Below are 22,515 nucleotides of genomic sequence, written 5' to 3' on the forward strand. Positions count from 1 at the left end.
ATTCGATTTTCACTTGCACTTATATATTCAAATTTGCTTTGCACCCAAAATATTGCTATTTGCACAGCTCTAATTTAAATATCAGGTAATTTTTATGAGTTAACATCATTATCAGTTTAGTTGACTACTGACTCTGTTGCTTCGGTGACACTGAAGTTTTCAGCAAAATGCTTTCATTCTATCATCGATATGCTGTCGATAGGGCCATAAGTACATCGCTTGCAATATTCTAGGAAATTCCATGATAAAAATAAGGAAAGTTACCCCTCGCTTTTCTCACTCTAATTTCTTTGAGTGTTTTTGTCCTTAGTGATTATTCAAAAACTATAAAAAAATATTCGAGATTTTGAATGTGTGCTATTCGATGTGAATACTTAATCAAATAGAATGCTATTTGATTTGTTATTTGAAATTTAATGTTTGCACAACCTTACTTTCGGTCTTATGTCTTGTAAGGTAATAGTATGCCAACTCCTGACCCTTCTGTTGTGGTAAAATAATAAGTTCTGCCTCTTGAAGGTTATTGTTGTACATTTTTACAGGTTCTTATCACTCTGAAAGACCCAAGCTCACGTTAAGTGCAACTGAGAAAAACAGTTTTTTGCTACTTGACAACATGGTGTGTGCTCATGTCACGAGAATACTTCAAATATATGTTGCGGCTAAAATGTGTATGGGCCACTATTATCGGTATTCAGGAGTAACATTTGGATTTTGCTGTTATAGAGTGGAATATTTAATTTGGGCTTTAATTGGCTTGTAACAGAAGTCTAAATCCTTTTGCATCTGTCAGTGTCATCCTTTGTTGCATGATCATAATGGCAATGACTAGACTCGTGGAACGAGTGGCCCTTCCAGGCAAAAAATTCACCATTCAAGACTGTCGACAGCATTTTTTTTATTTGAATCTATTGAAGGTCTTCAAAAAATGTGTCAGCTCTTCTTCTAAACTTATTTTATGCCTCGTCATTTTAGGTCAATAAATCGGCACCTAATATATGTTTATTTCAATTGCCTTCTATTTAAGATATATTGTCTTTCAATAAAAAGGGGACATGATACTATAATGCTAAACTCGAAAAATGAAAACATTAAAATTCTGAGAGTAGTACAAAGGTCGACCTCTTACTCTTTATATCGGAATTTTGCCCTGCAACATAATGTCTTTTAGTAGGCACCATCTTGCACAAGAAAAGCAAATTGTGGAACAAAAGCATGATAGGAAAGGAACTAGGACAAATGTAGCCAAAAGCTTTTTCACAATATTTCTGCTACGTCAGTGGTGATTCACAGCGAATCACCACTGGACACATTCCTTGAATCACCCCTAGACACATCCCTTCCTTAAGGGGAGGCACTGGTCTGAAATTTTTTTTTAATTTTCAGTATTTCCAGCTGAAATTTTAATACAATATGTATTTTTCACAGCTGAAAACACATATGCAATTAGTTTTTTGCTATCACTTTTAGAATTTTAAATATTTACTGTTACATAAACTTGCATTCTGCCCAGTCTTTTGACATCTTCCTCATAAAATATTGCTACAAATTCGATATGACAGCATTCCATGAAGGCCAGGGAGTGCAACAAGACCATAATTTTATTTTTAGCTTCATTTGTACCAGAGTTATGGCCTTAACAAGTAGACTCATTAGAAATCTGAAACCGTTGCTTAAGTTTGTTGCTGATTAAATCACTATTGTAAATAAAAGTATTACATTTTTTGGTTTTCTTGCACTAATCAATGTATAAGCTTTCGAATGCTGCAAGAATTATCAAAATCTGACTGCTACATCAAGAGATACTGTGGGCAATGGCTTAGGGTGTGATGAAAAATGTTGTTTTGAGAAAACGAGAAAAGAAGTTTAGGAACATGCTGAGCACTTATATTTAACAAGAAAAGGTGTGAATCGCTGTATTAACCATGTTAGAAGCCACCAGGAATGTAGTCGTCATCATTCTCCTTGGTGCACTTTCTTTTCATGGCATGCTTGAAGTTTTCAGCATGCTCATGCTTCTTCTTCGATGCCACTAGTCGGCGACTGTCCTTTTCTGAGCATCTTTCAGCGGCCACAACACTGTGCTGCAGGTGCAGCTCCTTCAATATGGCGGCATCTGCTCTCCCTTCGCCAGCGTTGAACCTTGCAACAGCTTCGGCCACAGCAGCTTCAACGGTGAAAAGCGACGCGTGTTTGTTATTGGACACGAGCGACCAGATGACGGAGTGCAGGCTCTTGTTTGGGTTCTGTGTTTTGCCTTGCTGACAACGCTCCAGCAAATTCTTGTCAGAGAGGTGCGTGTAAATAGGCCGCAAGGCATCAACTACATACTCCGGCAGGTTGTAGCGATGATTCGGAGGAGTCTCCTGCTTGGCAACAGCCTTATTGTACTTGCACCATGACTCTTCACCAGTTGGGCAGTGAGAGTGCTGAGGGCTTGCATCAGTAGATGCTATGTGATAAAAGGTTGCCCAGACAGCATTATTCATGGCCTCAATGCTTCCTTGATTGCTTTGTAAAGCCCATCCATAATATGACGTGAGCTTTGTGACCAGCTTGCCTGTCAGTTTGCCCTTGCCGCCAAGGCTTGGCTTTCCTTCGGCTCTTTGTTTTTGCAGGAGGTTTCGAAGTGCTGTGCCCATGCGCTTATGCACATGGTTGACACAGTCCTCTTTTTCTATTGGCACGAAGCCATATACCTGTGCCTCCTGCAAACTGTTGAAGGCCCGGCTGTCTCCATCACACAACATGGTTGTGTAGCGGAGCCCATGTCTCTCCAATGAGCGGCCAAATAAAATTTGTGCTGCTTCCACCTCCATTTGTCCTGGCTTACTGGAGGTATTCTTTTGGCAAGTGTGACCAGCTAGCCACTCGGCATACCTTGGGTTGGCCCTAGCTGGCAGCCCAAACAAAAGTTCGATAGGACGACGAAGTCGAGCACATAACCCGTGAATAGTTCAATCACGGTCCTTACACAAATATGGGATGAATGGCCCCTGGTCAGCCCAAGTCCCATCAAAGGAAATGGCGATATTTCCAGGATTTCCATAGTTGAGTTCGAAATACACCATTTTCACGGAGCTTGCGCAGTCGTCAATAACGCGCGCGCCAGCCTTCTGCGCGGCAGGGTTCACATAATTCTAGTATGTCTTGCTGTGCAGGCCTCTCCGTGAAATATTTAGGCCGGAAAAAATAACATTGAGCGCAGTTTGCCCGTTTCCTGTGCTCATTGCCGCGCGAACCGCGAGCACGTTAATTTCGAAGGGGCCGTGCGCTGCGTCCCCCCCTGCTCTCAGCGAGCTCCATACGGTCCTCAGTTTACCGCACTCGTCACTTGTGAGAACAAGTTTCGCGGCTATGCCATATTCGCGGTCTTCCTTGGAGATTCTGCCAGGCCCGCCACACACACCGCACTTCATACACTGAAAAAGTTCGTTGACCAACTCTAAGCTAACGACGGTGAACGGCGTACCAGGCGTTGCGGCTCCATCCAAGTCTCGCAAAAAAAGACCGCTTGCGTTTTGTGGCAGACTTCGATGAAAGATCTTGCAGAACATCGCTCGCACGACACTCGATGGCCACTTTTTCAGCGTCTGAAACCAGGGGAGTGTCGACACGCACAGCTCTCGTGTGATCTTGGGACGCGGCTATCGCGTCCGCGATCGCGGGTGCCGCGGCGGTGATAGCGCTGGCACTGCCTGCTTCTTCCGAGTTTTCGGCGGCAGAAGGTCTTGCTGGTGATAAGGTGCAGGCTCTCGGACGCCGTTTTTGCCTTTTACCGAACGCATCAGAACTCCGGAACTTCCGATGACCGCCTGCCATTGCACCGAATACACAGCCGTTGTTAGGCCTCAACGCGAAATGGCGTCTTGCACGCCGCTGTCTAGCAGACGAATCCCTTCGCGTCCAATAAGAAACCGGGAACTGTCCCACGTGACAAAAACGCACCAATGATGTGCGAGTATTCAGTTTTTCATTATGCGCGATAGCTGCGTTGTTGCTAGACGAAAAACGTTCTTCTGCTAGGAACAGATAATATAAAAATGCGTCTTTAAAATGAGACCAAAATGGCCACGCTACTTGGTGCGGTTCTCGCGCGCTGCAGCGTTGAATACGACCGTTTATGAGGTGGTTTTGGAAGCGAAAATGGTCATTAAACTGACTTTGCGACCCAATAACTCGACAAATACGCATTACAGGGCTATAATATTTTAGGAATTATTTTAATATTTTGGCAGATGCCAAGATCATGAAAAAAAATACTTCAAAAAATCGGTTTTTCGGAAATTTTCGGCCTCTCATACCTGTGTCTCCCCTTAAGGAGTCTCCTGAACAGTTTTTTCAAGTTTTGTCATCTTTTAGGCTACATCATCATCAGATCATTCGCACCGTAAATTAATTGACGTACCTTGTATCAAGGCAGCGATCGGCAATCAAATACTACCCTCCTTTCTCAGAGCTGTTTGTTCTTTTTAACTCACTTGCGCAGCCGTCGTCGGTGATGTAAATGCACTTATTGGATTGAGTTGCACCTTTTTCTGTGTGGCCTCCGAAATCAACTTCAGCAGCACACCGTTGTGCTGTCAAAGCGGATCATAGGGACATGTAGAAGGAAGCAGATGGCTCTCCTCTGCACCTCAAGGTGCCACAATGATACCGGCTGTTCACATTTAGTTCTGTAGTGTGCTGATAATCTGCAGATGCCAAGAAGTATGTGGACAAATAAATGTATCTGGGAATGATTAATGATTGGTGTAAACACAGGTTATGCGGTGGTATCTACAGGGGTGAAGGTACAGCTGCAGACATATGGATGCTGGTGTTGATCAGATAGTGACAGCCTGATTCAAACTGCACCAATGAGCTGAAGACACTCTGCTTTTCGTTACAGCTTTAATAATTATAAAAATAATAAATGTACAAATCGGCACACGTGACCTGGGACCAAAGCAGAAGGGGATAAAGGAAATGAAGTTAATGAGAGCATGTGCCAGTTTACGATGATGGTCATTTCTGTTCATTAGTCACAGATCAATGCTGAGCATAAACAGTTGTGCTATTAAGTGAAGCAAGTGTGTCAATACATTGGAAGGGCTTATGTTCAATAATATGGTGTGCATTTCTGAGAATCTGCAAGCAGATTGCCTGATGGTTTGGTACTAGCATTGTTTATATAGAAGAGGGAAAGAGGGACAGTTATGAACATAAATAACAGAAATAGTTTCACTAATAAATTCATTTTTTTTCCAGGTTAACTGTGGAAGAACACTTGTGGTTTTATGCCCGCTTAAAACATACTCCTGACAGCAACATCAGAGATGAGACAGAAAAGCAAGTACAAATTTGGTCACCTAGCTTTGTGTTTTGCGTTGCTAAGTATAGTAGCAGAAAGATTCATCGATGAATGCACATGTCAAAATGTGGATGATGTCCTTATGGATTTAGTCAATGTTTGTCCTTGAAGGTTTTATCTTCCAAGTAGAATTTCATAATTTGGATCAATATTTACTTAACTGATTACTGAAATTGGGTTTCAACACTGAGTGCACTGAACAAAGTGTATCACATTGCAGACACTGTAGGCCGCATGTTGATGTTATACTTCTGTTGCATGGGCACTTTCAACTGCCATTGGACTATAATGCAGTTGAACTCAATAATAGTTGGAAGTGTTACACAGAAGGTCACTCTTCTATTGATATCCCAACAGCAATTTGTTTCAACTGAGATTGGTGAATACAGTGTAGAAATGCCATCTAATAAGACGGTGCTGTCAGTTTGTGCGGCTAGTGCCCTTTCATTGCAAATGAGTAATTAGCATCGCAACTGAGGCTTCATGGCAAATCTGATAGGGCTGAAGCATGTTTTATGAGTGGGTCGCTTCCAGAGAAAGAAAAATGGACCAAAGTTTTACATAGTATTCACAACAACTGGTCAGGTATGCCGAGTTAGATATTGTCACGGGGTCGTGACGTGGCCGAAGACAGGAGACTTTGCGTTGGAATTTAACTGTTTATTTAGGCGAACCTGTGCCCGGTAAATGGAAAGTTCGATTACAGTAACAGTCTTGGACTGATAGCGGCGAACGGAGCGTCGGCCTTCGATAAACTACTGACAAGCGGCGAAGCGCGGCGGCATTTATGTTCTAGCATTATCGTCGAATGTTCTAGCATTATCGCTGGCAGTCGCGTAGGTTCCAGAATAATCTGTACCGTTTGCAGAGTGGGCGTGATCTTATCGAAATGAATCTACTACAGTCAGGAAGCTTCTCGAAAACTGCAGGCGCGGTTTGCGCTGAGAATTGTGTAGTGTTTTGGGACGATAACCAAGCTTGGGAAATGGAACGCGTGGCAATATGCACCTTTCTGTCAGTGCATTTGGATTTCTCGCAGATGGCTGGTCGCTATGTCAGTGAGAAATGAAACCTTTTTCCTACTTAACTGGTACCATCCTGCTAATGAATAGCCACAACATTCAGTGTACTGATGCTCACAGGCTGCTGGTACCATGTCTGGGTGATTGTGCCTCATGATTGCTCTCACTAAAGTCTTATACCATCATCCTAACTAAAGGTCACCAAGAGTAGAAAAATAGCATGGGGCATTGCACAAACCCATTGCATATTTATAAGCATTGCTCATGCTAGTAATGAGTACCTTATTTATGTTGAACAACTAATTATTTTGTTAATTTAGCATTTGATAGCTTCACTAATTAATATAAGGCATCGGCACAACAGTTATTGAAATTGTTGAAAATTTACAGGTTAGAAGCAAGCTACCTATCTTGTGGTTATTTTTTCTGCTGAAGAAAGAGGTGTCATGAAATTTTAAATATCTTGGCACCAATAACAGCAGTGATCACAAATGTAATGATTTTCATTCCACACACAGTGCATTTTATAAATTCATTCACGACTTCACATTTGATAAAAAAAAACAAAGATGCATGCAAATGATGCTGAGTTTCACAAAAGGGCATGTCTAGATGGCAGTTTAATAATGTAGACCTTGATTTTACAAGGTTACATTTTTCGAACTCTGCAAACTACGACGTGCAGACGCACTGTCACGTGATGTTTTCTTCTGAAAAAAAAAAAAAAGGTAAGCTGTGCAGACAAATTCTCAAGAGAAGAGAACCAGATAACACAAATGCTGACTATCAACTGAAATGATGCACTATGGTGTAAAAGAATGTAGCTACATAACTTACTGCACATGCTTAGATATGGTAGAGGCACTTGTAAATCAAGCACACAAGTACTCCACTATGTTTTTGAAACTGTTGCTAAGATTTTCATGCAGTTATTCTAGAATTGCAGAAAAAAAAAGAATTATTATGCATTTTGTCCTGTCTCGTTAAGTTGTGTGCACAAAACAACATGAGCTTTAGTGCACAGATTTACTCATATATTCGTAATAGGTTTTCGTCACATTGTGGTAGCAACTGCCGCTGAATGCTTCTTGAAGTCCAACATTTCATTAGGTCCAAACATGGTTGCCGAAAGCAATAATAAAAAAAAACAAGATGTGGAGGTGTTCTATACATCTATATTTTATTGCGTAGGCTGGGAAGTAGATACGGGGTTTAAGTTGTTTTTATGGCTTTCAATAAACTAGGTAAGGTATGTCCCACCGTGCAGAGAAAGTTTGAGTAGATTAAAGACAAAAGGGGGACAGACATTTGTTTTGTAAAATGCACCAACAGATTTACGTACTGCCACTATAGTGTTAGTATGAAGTTTCTTTCAGCTGTAGCTGCTTCTACTTGAGGCACACAGGCCATTGTTTTAATGAGAGATTAATGAAGCATAAAATGCCCCTATCCAAACAATAAACATCTAATCTTTTCTTGCATTGCCAAGCTTGTGAATTCACACTAAAATTTCGTTAATGCACAGTTTTATGGAGGTACAAGAATAAACAAATGCATCTAGTGGCTGAAGCTTGGCATAGCAACAGGATTGGTAGTTCATGCGAGAGCCAGCCTTTGATTGACTTGCATAATGAAGAAATTAAATGCCTGAACAGTTCTGTCTCATGTAGGCATGCACGTCTGCCTTATTGACAGGTGGCGCTACCATGTTTGAGCCTGTGCAAATAATTGCGTCTAATTTATTTCCACCACGGTGCACCCTTTCGATTGGTAGTCGGCATTTGTGTTCTTTTTTTTTTCTTCTGTCCACATCTGTACACCTTACGTTTTTTCATGATGAATCTCTACTAAGAAGTTCAACATTTTTTTGTTCTATGCTTTCTTTCTCTGTTTGTGTGTTTTTAAATGTCTCATTAGAATTATGTTTCTTTATGCTAATAAGAGAGTTTGTGAGGCCTGAGTTTTTTAAAGGCTGCGACTGATCACATCTATACATTCTCAACAGCTTTTGCGCTTACTCCTTATTATCTGAATACATTCATTAAAAGTTGGCAATCTTAACTTAATAAAAACATCACACAGGTCCTACACACTGTGTGAACTGGCTCAGCTTACGTGAGCTGGAAAGATGGAAGAGCATTTTACGTTGAGAGATGTTCACTGTATTTTGGGTATGATATGAATGTATCTTTCAACCATTCTCAAACAGTACAGCAAGCCTTGAAGAATGTGCCATAGTGTCATCACTGACCAAAGCTGCTAACATTTAGGTGCCACAAATGCATCTTCACAAAACACTAAAATCTGAGAGCTTGTGCTTGAGATGCAAGTCAGGGAAGACAGAAACAGTCCAACTCAACCATCATGCTTCTGTCTGTGTTGCATGTTTGCTCAACCACAAAATGACATCCAATGTGAAGATGCCACTATGGGCAGAGTGGCCTCTAAGGTTACCCACTATCTCTTTCTTTGACTTTTCATGTTTGTGTTTTCCATCTGCTCGTAAGCGATGCCATTCAGGTGAAGCAGAATCCTCCCAACTTCATATACATGTGACACCACCCTCTTGTGCACATTGGTCTTTCGCTGAGCCAGCTAAGATGACACCATGTGCAGTGAGCACATTTCATGCTTGTGTTTTGCAGCCACCACTTGTGGTGCCAACCAAGCAATGCAAGAAAAATCTGAAGTTCACATTAAGTGATTCCACTGTTCCTTACTTGATGGGTTTTTGTCAATCAAGGAAGCTTCCACAATTTGCAATAAGTCACTTTTGGGCTGGAAGCTATGGTCATATGAATAGATATGGTCATCTATCAGCTATGGTCATCAGGATGATATGCTTCTTTTAAATTTTGCCATGGATAATATGCTTCTTTTAAATTCTGCCATCAGATATGCTCTTTTTTTTTATGTGTGTGTCGGTGTTGGGGGGGTGGGGGTGACATCTGTCTCCCAGCTATTGAGCAATCAGTTGAACCAGATAAAACCACAGGACAGTAGGCAAGGAGACTTTTGCTTCAATAATTATTTGTTCACGATATAAAAAGAACCTTCATTTTTATCATGAAAACAGTCCATGAAATTGGACTGAGCACCATTCATGTAAAGCCCTCGGGTATTTTTTTAATTCTTGAAAAAGTTCAGTTTGTAATGCTGGTACATGGTGATGTTAAAGGTGCATTATTTAGGGCATGAAGGAAGTAGTTAAGATTCACTTCTTCCATCACTATCATGCAACATATCTTGATGCATGACGGGAGTGCCCTTGTGATTACAGTTTGTGGGCACCCTACAGTTTCGGATTTCTGAGAGACATGCTAGTGCTGCTGAGAGAACTCATTTAGCATGTCTTTGTTTCCTAGAACAATACAGGCCTGGAGTAGATTGAACCAGTCTGTCACATATATATCTTGTAATGACTTATTTTTTGTAGCAATAAAATAATTCTTCCTGTATCACAGTTACCCTACTGTTCACTCATGTTATTGCTAGTGATCACTGCTGAATGCTTGAGTACTTGTAATTTATTAATCTTCATTATTGTTTATGTAATTATGCTTTGAATACTATTAATAAACTTCCTTTTTAAGTTAGTTATATGTATACTTGTGTACTTAGTTATATGTATACTTGTAATTTTGTAATGTTTATTAATGTTTGCACGTGTATGCTTTAATGGATCAGTATGATGCACTGTAGTGTTATATTAAAGATCTTCTTGTATATATGTATGTTCCCTTGAAGCTGCAAAGCTTGCTAGCACACCTTATGCTTTGAATTTTATTTTTCTTTGCCCCCCCCCCCCCCCCCACCATGCTGTAATGTCATGAGGCACTATGGGTACGGTATAAATAAATAAATAAATTACTTGAATAAATATGCAGGATTATCCAGGATCTTGGATTGCCCCTAAAGCGCTTCAGCAAAGTTGACTGCCTGTCAGGTGGCATGAAGCGTAAGCTGTCAGTGGCTATTGCCTTTGTTGGGGGCTCACGTGTAGTAATCTTGGATGAGCCAACGGCAGGTGTGGACCCTTACTCTCGTCGTGCCATATGGGACCTCATTCTGAAGTACAAAAAAGGTGGGTGATATTCTCTCTTGATGTTCGTATAAATATGCATTTTAATGGGAAAATATTCTAACGAGCTGTAGCTTTGCTCGCACAGTCTCCATTGCTTGGCAAACACAAAAAGCCCTGTCTTCTCTACCTTTCGCGTTGGTTACTTATGTTATAATCAGGTTCTGCCTGAAGTGTTAATAGAGACTTTATAAGCATATTGCCTCCTTTTGCATAACATTCTCATACAGGCACGTAAGTACAGGGAAGGAATGTAGGTTTTAATACTCTGTCTTATAAAATTTATGTATATTGGGCTATTTTGCAAGGCTGTCTGTCTGCTAGCTAAAAGTATGGTCATTCGTAAGAAACCACATTCACTGAGCAGTGTACGCTCATGATTTATGTTTATCCCTATCTGATTTACATCTACAGATAAACTGTTTGTAGACTCTGTTCCTTGAACAAGTATGCAGCAAAGCAATCAGCAGTACCTGAATATCGTTGGTGCAAAGTATTTACATCATCTAGAGTACAATTCTTTTATTGAGGGGTATGCCTCCTCTCCTGGAGCTCCTGGTTTGATGCACCTGGTTTGTGATTCTTACAAATAAAGTCCAATTTAGTGCTGCCCTATATGTAGGTTCAGCCTTCTCTAGTTGGAGCACTAATTCTGCAGACAATTCCATAGCCAAGGGGGCCTTACTTGGATGCAGCCTAATGTAATTCGCCAAACTGGAGCGGTCAAGAAATGCCGAGGCGCTTATTGTATTTTGATTTTATTGCATATATGCATGAGTTCCTTCAGCTTGATGTGCACCACAACAGTTTCGACAATGCTTGGCATTACGTAGATGTCAACTGCAGTTGATTCTGCAAGTGTTTTTTTGTGTCAGAAAGCTTTGTAATTTGATTATAATGACACAGAATTCGATACATCACATGCACAGTGACTCATTAAAATTGCTTTGGGGCAGACATGTTTGTAGAATACAAGATAAAGGGGTACTGACACAAAAGTTTTGGCCTGCCGTTTTTTTGTTGCAATGTTTTACTGGGGGCACGTTAGCCATAACACTGCACATTATTTGCTGTAGTACACAACAGATAATGAAATACAGGCTCCTCATTATCGACCAGTTTCAGTTTTGGTTTGAGAGAGCTCCAAAAATGACAAACCTTCGGGTGCAACTGTCACAACCCAGCAGGTGTAGCTCTCGACTACGTCAGGGCACAGAACTGTGACACACTTCAGCATGGTCCGTCCACACCAGGAAGTTCTTTCGGACAGGAAACGAGATAACAGTGTCGCCAAACACAAAACTATGAATGCATGTGCCATAGCCACGAACTTGCGAGCAGCCACCAAGAAACATAGACTGCTGGAACAAACGTGGCAAAAGAAAAATGGCACTATGACATTATCCTAACTTGTTCTATTGACTGCAGCGTGGTGACAGGAGAGACGTGTGGGAGTCCCCATGGGGTCCCTTTTGATGGTCTCAATACCAAATGGCGAAGCCTTGTCGGTATTTATACGCACGCCATCGAACATTCTAACGTTATCGCTAGCGGCGACGTAGGTTCCAGAATAATCTGTATCGCTCAAAAAGTGGCCGTAATCTTAAAATGAAATGACCTACTACAGTCCCGAAGCTTCTCGAACAGTGCATGTGCGGTTTGTGGTGAGAATAACGTACAGTGTAACGGGGTGATACCGTATTTACTCGATTCTACCACGCCCTCGATTGTAACGCGCACCCGATTTCCACCGCAAAAAAAAAAAAAAACGTAAGACATCCATTGCAATGCGCACCCAATTTTCTCGCTGGCCCGCACCATCACACCACTCGAAAAAACGACCGCTTTCATGAGCGTCTGCCATTTAAATATGAGGTACGGGCGAAGCTTGTGCTCATCTGACATGTAACAGAGCATTGCCGTCACTGTAGTTTTACCGTGGACCGATGTCAGCACATGAACTTGCTTCGCCCCCTTCTTCCCGACGGTTGTGGTGCCAGGCATGTCGAAGTAAAGAGGTGTCTGATCGGCATTCCCGATTTGCCCAAGCAGGTAGTAGAAGTTTAGGACGAACCTCTGAAAACTGTGAAGCTTTTCATCGTATTCCTCCGCAAAACTTTTCGCATATGCATGTTCCCCTTTGGACGGAAAAGCCTTTCCTCTTCATAAAGTTAGTTAGCCAGCACCTGCTCACTTTAAACTGGCTCCACATTAGACCTTTTTCTAAGACTAATTGCATAGCCCGCACTTGGAGCAGTTCTGTCCTCACGGGTCGCTGTGCCGCTCGCTGCTCAAGCACATACTCGCCGAGCAGCTCTTTAATTTGCAGAAACCGGCCCTGCTGTGGTCCACTGAAGCCTTTGCGTGAAGCTTTGCTGTCGACAATCTTTTGCTTTTGTTTCCGCCGGTCCCGCATGCACGTTTCGGGAACTCCGAACGACCGTGATGGGGCCCAATTTCTGTCCGTTTCTGCACACGCGATGACTTTTCTTTTAAAAGCGGCATCGTGGTGCACTCGAGTTTTCGGAGTCAGCCCTTCCACGCCGTCGATGCTAATGCACTACTAGATGACGAACTCCTCAGCACACGTACGAAGTGCCGCACATGGGAAACACATAGGCAGAAATGGCCGACGCCCCATGCCGACGCACGTAGGAGGCGGCCATTTTGGATTTGCCGATGGCAATAGATTGACCGTAATTTTTTTGTTCGTACTCGATTCTAACGCGCATGCGATTTATGAACTCGCTTAACCGGAAAAAAGGTGCGCGTTAGATTCGAGTAATTACGGTAACAAAACTTGTGGAAGGGACGTGGCATTGCCCCCTTCTAAAATAGGCATCATCCCGATGCTTTAACAGAAAATGAAAGTAAAATAATAGTGCAGGAAATTATCACCAATAAGTTACGATACAGAAATTTAACAACGCGATACAATCTTTCAGTGCATTAACGTGCATGAACTGACTTGAGGCATGCGACATGGACGACTTTAGGTCGCGATCGGCGCTGTTGAGAGTTCGTGATGCCATCGGGGACAACCTCCTAGTCTAGTGGCCCGAGGCATTGTACTGCCCTGTATGATCTGAAGTATCGTCGCAGAAGTTTTTCACCGAGTCCACGTCGATGTATTGGCATCCATACTCAAACATGTTCACCGGGCTGGTATTCCACGAAGCATCGTCGAAGATTTTACTGGGGGCGGTCGGTCGTCTTTGCTGATTTGTGATGCGCAGGCAGGAAAGTTGCCGAGCTTCTTAAGCGGGCTGAAGATAGAGGGTGACGTCGAGGTTTTTTTCGTCAGCAACGTTGGGAAACATTGTGTCGAGCGTCGTTGCCGGGTTCCTTCCGTAGACCAACTTTTACAACAGCATCCGCGTCGTCTCCTGCACAGCCGTGTTGTATGCGATGGTCACATATGGAAGGATGGCGTCCCACGTCCTGTGTTCGGCGTCGACCTACATAAGGAAACCTAGCAGTCATACCTGCTCATGTGGAGAATTTCAAAAAGATGTGAAGCGCATTCTTCTACATTGTAAAAAATTATGACATGCCTCGAAAGAAACTTTAACAAAGACTAGCTTGTTTGGAGAAGCAACCTCCATCAATTGCAAAAATCTTGGGTCCATGGCCAAAGAAAAGCTACAAACTACTGCAGCGCGTGCAATCGTTCAATTTCTGAAGGAATCTGAAATAACTCAAAAGTACGAAACAAAAAAAACTGTATTATTGTCACTGTTAACCGGTATGTTTCAAAACAATATTTTCGTTTTTCACAACGATATCTTTGGGAAAACCTTTCTGAAAACAGTTCAGTACTAAAGCGACAAGATCACCTTAGACATTTTACTGAACTTTCATGTTTTGTGTGAACACTTAAATTGGCGTGATTACTTGTGTTTTTACAAACTCTGTGTGGTGTGGACACATTTCTATGCAGTGTGGACACATTTCTGTGTGGTGTGGACACTTAGTATTGAAAAACGTGGACTCATTGCATAAGCAAGTGCTATGTACATATGTATAGCCTTGTGTTTGCTACTAAATATGCAATGTCGATTTTTGTGCAAGAGGAGTAGCAGGCGCCACCCATTGGCACCAATCACTCCTCGTATACATTTAATAAAAAAAATAGCCAGCATGTTGGCGATTGTCTTGTTTAGCCGCTCGATGAGACAATTTGTCTGTGTGTGGTAGGTGGTAGTGCGGCAATGGCTTGTCTGGCTATGTCTCAAGATCACCTGAGTCAAATCAACAGTAAAGGCCGTACCTCTATTTGTGATGAGAACCTCTGGGGTGCCATGACAAAGAGAATGTTCTCAACGAAGAACTTGGCTACCTCTTTGGCACTATCTTATTGGAGGGCCTTTGTTTCAGTGTAGCGGGTTAGGTAATCAGTAGCTACGATGATTCATTTGTTTCCGGTATTGGACGTCGGAAACTGCCCCAGTAGGTCCATCCCAATTTGTTCGAACAGTCGGCGAGGTGGTTCAATCGGCCGGAAAAAGCCTGTTGGCCTTGTCAGCGGTGTCTTGTGTTGCTGACAGTTTTGGCAGGTGTTTACATAGGGGGTTACATTGGCAGTGAGGCGGGGCCAGTAGTACTTTTCTTGTATCTTCGCCAGCGCACGAAAAACCCAAGGTGTCCAGCCGTCGGGTCATCATGCAGAGCCTCCAGAACTTCTGGACGTAACGCCAAAGGTACTACTACTATGAGGTAGTTGGCTCGATGTGGCGAGAACTTTTTTTTGACAAGGATGCCGTTCGCAAGGAGAATGATGACCGTCCTCGCTTGAGAATGATGACCGTCCTCGCTTGAATGCCTTTGAAACGGCATAAGCTTTGCCCTCGAGGTATTCCACTGGGCCCTTGATTTCAGGGTCGACTCTCTGTTGTTTGGTGAAGTCATTGATGCTTAAGGTTCCTAAGAAGTAGCCAATGTCGTCATTCTGTGGTGGTGGGTCAAAGGGGGTACGGGAGAGGCAGTCGGCGTCAAAGTGCTTTAGTCTGGAGTTAAGTAATGTCGAATTTCTGAAGTCGCAGACTCCATCGTGCAAGGTGACCTGAAGGGTTCTTCAAGTTAGCTAGCTAATAGTGGGCATGGTGGTCGCTCACAACTTTGAAAGGCCTGTCAAAGAGGTAGGGGCGAAACTTGGATGTAGTCCAGATGATGGCAAGGCACTCTTTTTTCTGTTGTGGAATAGTTGCATTCTTCCTCTGATAGCGACCGGCTAGCATAATTGATAACCCTTTCGTCTCCGCTAATCTTCTGCACTAGAACAGTGCCGAGGCCTACACTGCTTGCGTCGGTGCGGATCTCCGTATCGGCGTATTCGTTGAAATGCGCAAGTATTGGAGGGGTCTGCAGGCATTGTTTCAGTTTCTGAAATGCTTCAATTTGTGCCGTTCCCCACTTCAAATCGACGTTGGTCTTCGTGAGCTGCATTAGTAGCTCAGTGATTTGTGAAAAGTCCTTGATGAAGCATCTGTAATAGGCGCACAAACCAAGAAATCAATGCACGGCCTTCTTGTCGGTAGGTGGCGGAAAGGGGGCGATGGCAGCTGTTTTCTGCGGGTCGAGGCACACTCCCGTCTTGCTGATCACATGACCCAAAAACAGGAGCTTCTTGTACACGAATCGGCATTTCTCTGGCTTTAGGGCGAGTCCAGAGCTCCTAATTGCTTTAAGTACAGATTCAAGGTGCTGGAGGTGTTCATTGAAGCTCGAGTAAAATGCAACAATGACGTCCAAGTAAACAAGGCAAGTATGCCACTTCAAGCCAGCCAGGATGGTATCCATGACTCTTTGGCAGGTGCTGAGCAAAGAGTCATGGATACCATGACTTTTTGCAGGTGCTGGGCAAAGCAGGTGCTAAGCAAAGGCCAAAGGGCATGACCTTGAACTCAAATAGGCAATCTGGTGTTATGAAGGCAGTCTTTTCTCGATCTCTTTGGTCGACTTGGATTTGCCAACAGCCCGTCTTGAGGTACATCGAAGAAAAGTACCTCACATTATGGAGTTGATCTAGGGCGCTGTCTATCCGTGGAAGAACGTACACATCCTTCTTTATGATTTTGTTCAGGCGGCGATAGTCGACGCAGTAGCGTAGAGTTCTGTCCTTATTTTTCACTAACACCACCGGTGACACACATGCACTCTTTGACGGCTGGATGATGTCATTTCGCAGTATTTCGTCCACTTGTTTTTTTATGGTGTCGCGTTCTCGCGTCAAAAATCTGTACGGGCTCTGACGAAGTGGCCTGGCACTTTCTTCCGTTACGATTTGATGTTTCGCGACAAAGGTCTGTTGTATTTTTGACGACGACGAAAAACAGTTCTTGTATTTCAGGACCAGGTTTCTGAGCTGTTCTTGTTTATGCATCGTATGGCTCAAAATAATGTCAAAAGCTGATTGAATGGTTTCAGTCATCGGAGTAAATTCGACAGAATCTGTGAGGGCGAAAGCATTGCTGGCTTCCAATATCTCTTCGATGTAGGTAAGCATCATGCCTTTGCTCACATGCTTGTACTCGTTGGTGAAGTTCGTGGGCATCACTCTTGCATTCCCTCCTCGCAGCTTGGCTATTCCTCTAGCGACGCAAATTTTAAGCATTTGCATTCCCTCCTCGCAGCTTGGCTATTCCTCTAGCGACGCAAATTTTAAGGCTAATGAACAGGTGCTCGTCGCCTTCAACGATGCCTTGAATGTCTTTTGATTCTTGAGTGCCAACGAAAATTCTGACGCTGGAGCGAGGTGGAATGGTGATGTGGTCTTCCAACACATTTAAGGCGTGCCTATCTGATGGCGTGTGCAGCTGCAGTGCTTTTTCGGTGGCTAGTGTTATTCACCTAGACCACAGGTCAATAATATTTATTTATTTATTTATTTATTTATTTATTTACCCTCAGGGCCCGAGGGCATTACAGAGGGGAGTGGGGATATACATAACGGAAGCAATGTAAAACAGCAAGGAAAAAAAAAACAACTCACAGCAGATAAGTAATTGAAATAAAGTAGGCATAAATGAAAACAATTCAATAAGGAAAAAGGTATACTAACAATAATAAGCTTATATATACACACATATATGTATACATGTATACAAACATATATATATACACACAAACATTTAGAGAAGATCAATGAATTTACGAAACATATTATTATCAGTTATATAAGCGATATCATGGGGAAGATCATTCCAACTGACACAAGTTCTGGGTATGAATAAGTCATGAAAACATTTGGTGTGACATGATGGAACTCCAACTTTATTGCGGTGATCAATGCGAGCTGATATGTATGATGGGCCTGTTAATAATTTCTGTTTTAGATAGCTGTTGTAATAAATTTTGTGAAAAAGACATAATAAAGGTACTGACCTGCGATGAGGAAGAGGAGGGAGGGACAAACTAATTTCATAGCGGTTACGCTGCTTGTTCGGTGATAGTTGGAGAGTATGAAACGGCAGGCACGGTTCTGCACAGCTTCCCAATCGGAAATGAGTGATTCAATGCCAGGGCTCCAGACAGATACAGAATACTCTAATTTTGAGCAAACCAGTGTTTTATAAAGTAATAGTTTTATTGAACTGGATGAATGAGAGAAGTTTCTGCGAATATAACCAAGCATGCGGTTGGCGTTATTTATGATATAATGAATATGAGTTTTCCAAGACAGGTTAGAAGAAATGTGAACACCTAGGTACTTATAAGAAAGCACAGTTTCAAGAAATACATTGTTAATGTGGTAAGTGGAAGCTGGGCTAGAATTTTGAGAAATGTGCATGTGCTTACACTTATTAATGTTTAGTTTCAAGTTCCAAGTGTTGCACCAGTCTATGACCTTGTTAATGTCGGATTGAAGGCAAGAGACATCGTTATTGTCGTTAATTTCGCGATAAATAACACAATCATCTGCGAAAAGATTAATTGAAGAAGAAATATTAGTCGGTAAGTCATTTATATAGATTAGAAACAAAAGGGGCCCGAGAACGGACCCCTGAGGTACACCAGAACGGACAGGTAAAGGATATGAGTCAAAGTTGTTTGCTGTTACGAATTGTGAGCGGTTTGAAAGAAAACAGATCAACCATGCAAGTATATTAGGGTCAATGTTAAGATTACGTAGTTTAAGAAATAGAAGTTCATGCGAGACTTTGTCAAAAGCTTTCGAAAAATCCAAATATATACAGTCTGTTTGAGATCCGTGGTCGAGGATGCAATGAAGTTCATGCGTGAAACATATGAGTTGGGTTTCACATGAAAATGACTTACTGAATCCATGCTGGGCTATAGTGAAAAAAGAATTCGATTCTAAGAAAGAGACGAGATGAGAGTATATGACGTGCTCCATGATTTTACAAGGTATATTAGTGAGAGAAATGGGACGAAACTTGTCAGGGCAATGTGTATTTCCAGACTTGTGCAGAGGAATCACCCTCCCAACTTTCCAATTATTGGGAATACAACCTGTTTCGAGGGATTGTTCAAACAGTTTATTAAGAATTATGGAACAATACAACTTTATATTAATCAAGAATTTGGAATTATTGTTGTCAATGCCACAAGAAGAAGAAATTTTAAGATTTTCTATGATCTTCTGAATGCCGGATACGTCAAATATAACTGGGTCCATAGGAGGAACTTCAAAAACAGGGTAGTTAAAATTATCGCAAGAAACATCGTTAGAAAAAGCCACCGCAAAAACATTCTTGAGAACAGAAGCACATTCGTGTGACGGGACTGCAACACCATCAGTAGATGTAAGTAACAATGTGGTGGTGTATTTCTTATTTATTACATTCCAAAATTCTTTAGGATTGTTAATCAGCATAGCAGCCAAAGTGTGGTTGTTGAACGTGTCCTTGGCGCTTTTTAATGCGGCTTTGTACTCAGCAGCCACAAAAAAAATAGGATTCCCATCGCACCTCGGAATTCATCACCTTTGCAGAGCGAAACAAACGTTTCTTTTTATTGGACAGTCTTGAGGTGACTCCCTCTCACACCTCAAGGATTCAAGGGGCATAAAAGTGTCAATAAGATGCTCAACAATGCCCTTAAACAATTCCCAATTAGTGTCCACAGAACGCAGTGAAAACTTCTGCAAGTAATCATCGAGAAAAAAAAGCTAGCTCACGATTTATCGCATTGTAGTCAGCACGTTTATAGTCTCTAATGTGTTTTGTCTGATTGATGTGGTTACAGACACTGAGGCTAGGTAGATACACGAGTGAAGAGATAAGATGCGGTACGTTAGTTAGAACGTGATCAAAAGTGCTGGACGTGGCTGAAGTAGTTCGAGGAGGTTCAGAGACAAGTTGTGACAGGTTGAAGTCCAGACAATTCATCAAAAACTTGTTACACTCAGTCGAGAAAGGGCTAAGATAAGGTGATGCATTATTCCACACAATCGAGGGGTAGTTGAAATCCTCAGCCAAGAGGATAGGAGTGTTGGGAAAACGCACAGTGATCATGTTAAGCGCGTCTTGCAGTTCATCAACGAAAGTGGGACACGAAGACGGGGTACGGTAAGATATGCCCAAAATCAACTTCTTAAAACGTTCACAAAGCTCAACCCAGACTAGTTCCAGGTTACTTGGGGAATTAATGGGTGACGCAACAAAATTATCTGCAACAGCTATCAAAACACCACCGCCACATCTTTGGCTCTGTTCAAGCGGAATAGGTTGAACTTCCTTTTGCGATAAAACAATTCTATACTCGTTACCTTAAAAGAAAGCCATGTTTCAGTCAACAAAACAACATCAGCATCACAGGAATCGATTATAGAGTCAAGCTCATTGCGCTTTGGTAATAAACTTCTAATATTTTTAAAAAGAAAAGAGACAGAATTTGCGGTAGTGGGCGCTGAACCACTGCCCCTCGCGCAATCCTACAGCGCAGGGTGCGGTAGAACAGCGACATGCGGGGTAACTGCCGACTCTGGACCAGCGGACGAGCAAAGCGATCAGTATGCTCAGTATGTGACAAGTCAGGGATACTAGAATCATCGATATCGTGACGCGATGTCTGTCCCCAAAGATTATTTTCCATAAAAACATGATCATGAGCTGCGTTGTAGCTATAGCACTGACTGTTAATATACAGTTTGTTGTACCTCAGTTTGTGATGCGAGCCCTGATTCTTTGCAAATTGAAGCAGCTTTTTCCTGGCTTGGCGCGTTTCTAAAGAAAAATCTTCCCTTACGGCGATACCTTTATCCCTGAGCTTCACTGACTGGTATAGAATCAGCAGCTTCGTTTTAAAGGAATGAAATTTCACTATTACCGGACGGCATTTTCCCTCCGAGAATGCACGGATTCTATGAGCACGTTCTAGCGCGTCCTTTGTAAGCACTGGAGTAAAGCAGCTAAAAATCATGTTTAACAGGTTTTATTCTGTGGCCTCCCAAGTTTCCGATAAACTGTCATGTACACCGGAGAACAACCAATTGTCTCTTCTTTGCCTGTCCTCCAGCTGTGATTGACCAAGTCGCAATTTGTCATTTTCACAAGCTAGGTTATCCGCGAGTTCTCGTAAGGCCAGCAGGTTTTGTTAAGGCCAGCAGTGGTGTCAGTGGTAGGCATCCTAGTTTCAACAGCGGACAGCCTTATATCAATATTGGCTATGTTGCTTTTCATAGTTTCCTGAGCTTCTTTTAATTCAGCAATAGACGTAATTAAACGTGACTGTTCCGTTTCCATCCTAGCTGTGCGCGAGTTAACGCTTTGTAGTAGGGTTAACACATCATTCAGTTTCTTCTGTATTGCCTCTTCGCTAGCATTGTCTTTAGACCGCTTAACAACGCCAGAAGCACCAGTAGAAGTACCAGGGTTTAACTCTACGTTTCCTGATTGCAAAGCAGCTGAGCACAAACATCAAATGATTTGCACAAGTAAAACAAGTAGCACTCTTGGGTGTGGGAACAGCAAAAGACAGGCATTGCTAGATTTCTTAGCAAACAATGAAGTGTTATTACTGACCTGCATGAACAAACGCATGTTGTAAAGCAAACGTCGAACGATGCTGTTCGCACACCCACTGGAAGGCGCGGGCCGTTGGCGTCCGTTTATATCCAGAGGAAATGGTGATGTCGTAGGCGATGAGCTGAACTTGTGCAATGGAGTCATGGTCCAGGAGGGTTGCCAAGGCAAGTCATGTCCAGTGTAGTCTTCATGACAGTGGCGCAATCCGTCCGTCGGCTCCCTTTGTTTGGGGCTCATTCTGACTTCGCCATCAGCACCTTGCGTCCGTGGGAAATGATTACGTTTTGTCGCCCCTCTTCCGAGCACTAGGCCGAAGAGCGGTGCGGTGTCCTAGTGCGTGGCCAGGGTACGCCAACCCGTATCTCTTCGAAGCCAACGCGAATGCCTTTGCCCTCGCTTGAGCAACAGGGGCCCTTTGTCCCGGTGTCCCCGTGAATCACCTTTGCCCATGGAGACGTGCTCGCGGCACCCTGTGTAGTACTTCTCGCCCGGGGCGTGGATAAGCTCATTTGCTTTCTCGCTGCCCCCGTTGCAACAGATTCTGTACTCCGTTTTTGGTGTTGCTGCAGACAACAAAGTGTTGCGACCTTGAGCACTACCGTGTTCTCGCCACGGTTAACGTGTGACCTGTGGCTCGCTAAGACCGGACCCATGCTAGTGGCCATACTCCTTCAGTATACGTGTATACTACACATCGCTGCTCAATAATGTGGAAAGCCATGGAATTTACCGAGATTGTGAGCACGCGAAACATGTGTGTAATAGTGCTATCTGTTGTTCTCACTGCAAAAGAAGTGGAGCACAGCTGCTTGAATGTGTGGCAAAGCTAGTTTTGTATGGGTAAATGATCTGTTTGTTCATTCTCTTTTAATCATTTTCCCCCCCTCATGTCATTACCTTCCTGTATTTATGCTACTGAGTAGGTCAATAGTTGCTAGTGTGCTCCTGTGTGCGGCACTTCGTTGTGTCCTGTCAATGCAGTGCATTCCACCATACAACATGCTGTACCAACATGTGCAGTATAGATTTAGTTGGTGTCTTGGTTGAGCCTTTACTCGTCTGGTGGTTTTG

The 22,515-nt window shown here is 42.7% G+C and overlaps 1 protein-coding gene across 2 annotated transcripts in view; it reads left to right on the forward strand.

Moving 5' to 3' along the window:
- The window catches only part of LOC119187840 (ATP-binding cassette sub-family A member 2), a 255,259-nt gene that overhangs the window by 107,969 nt on the left and 124,775 nt on the right, over positions 1 to 22,515 (forward strand). For both annotated transcript variants that reach the window (XM_037435928.2, XM_075878770.1), the window contains 2 exons: positions 5,251 to 5,331; positions 10,263 to 10,459. In XM_037435928.2, coding sequence (XP_037291825.2) covers positions 5,251 to 5,331; positions 10,263 to 10,459 — 278 coding nt within the window. The remainder of the gene's footprint in view (positions 1 to 5,250; positions 5,332 to 10,262; positions 10,460 to 22,515) is intronic.

This window comes from Rhipicephalus microplus, chromosome X (assembly GCF_043290135.1).
Source record: "Rhipicephalus microplus isolate Deutch F79 chromosome X, USDA_Rmic, whole genome shotgun sequence".
Taxonomy (NCBI): domain Eukaryota; kingdom Metazoa; phylum Arthropoda; class Arachnida; order Ixodida; family Ixodidae; genus Rhipicephalus; species Rhipicephalus microplus.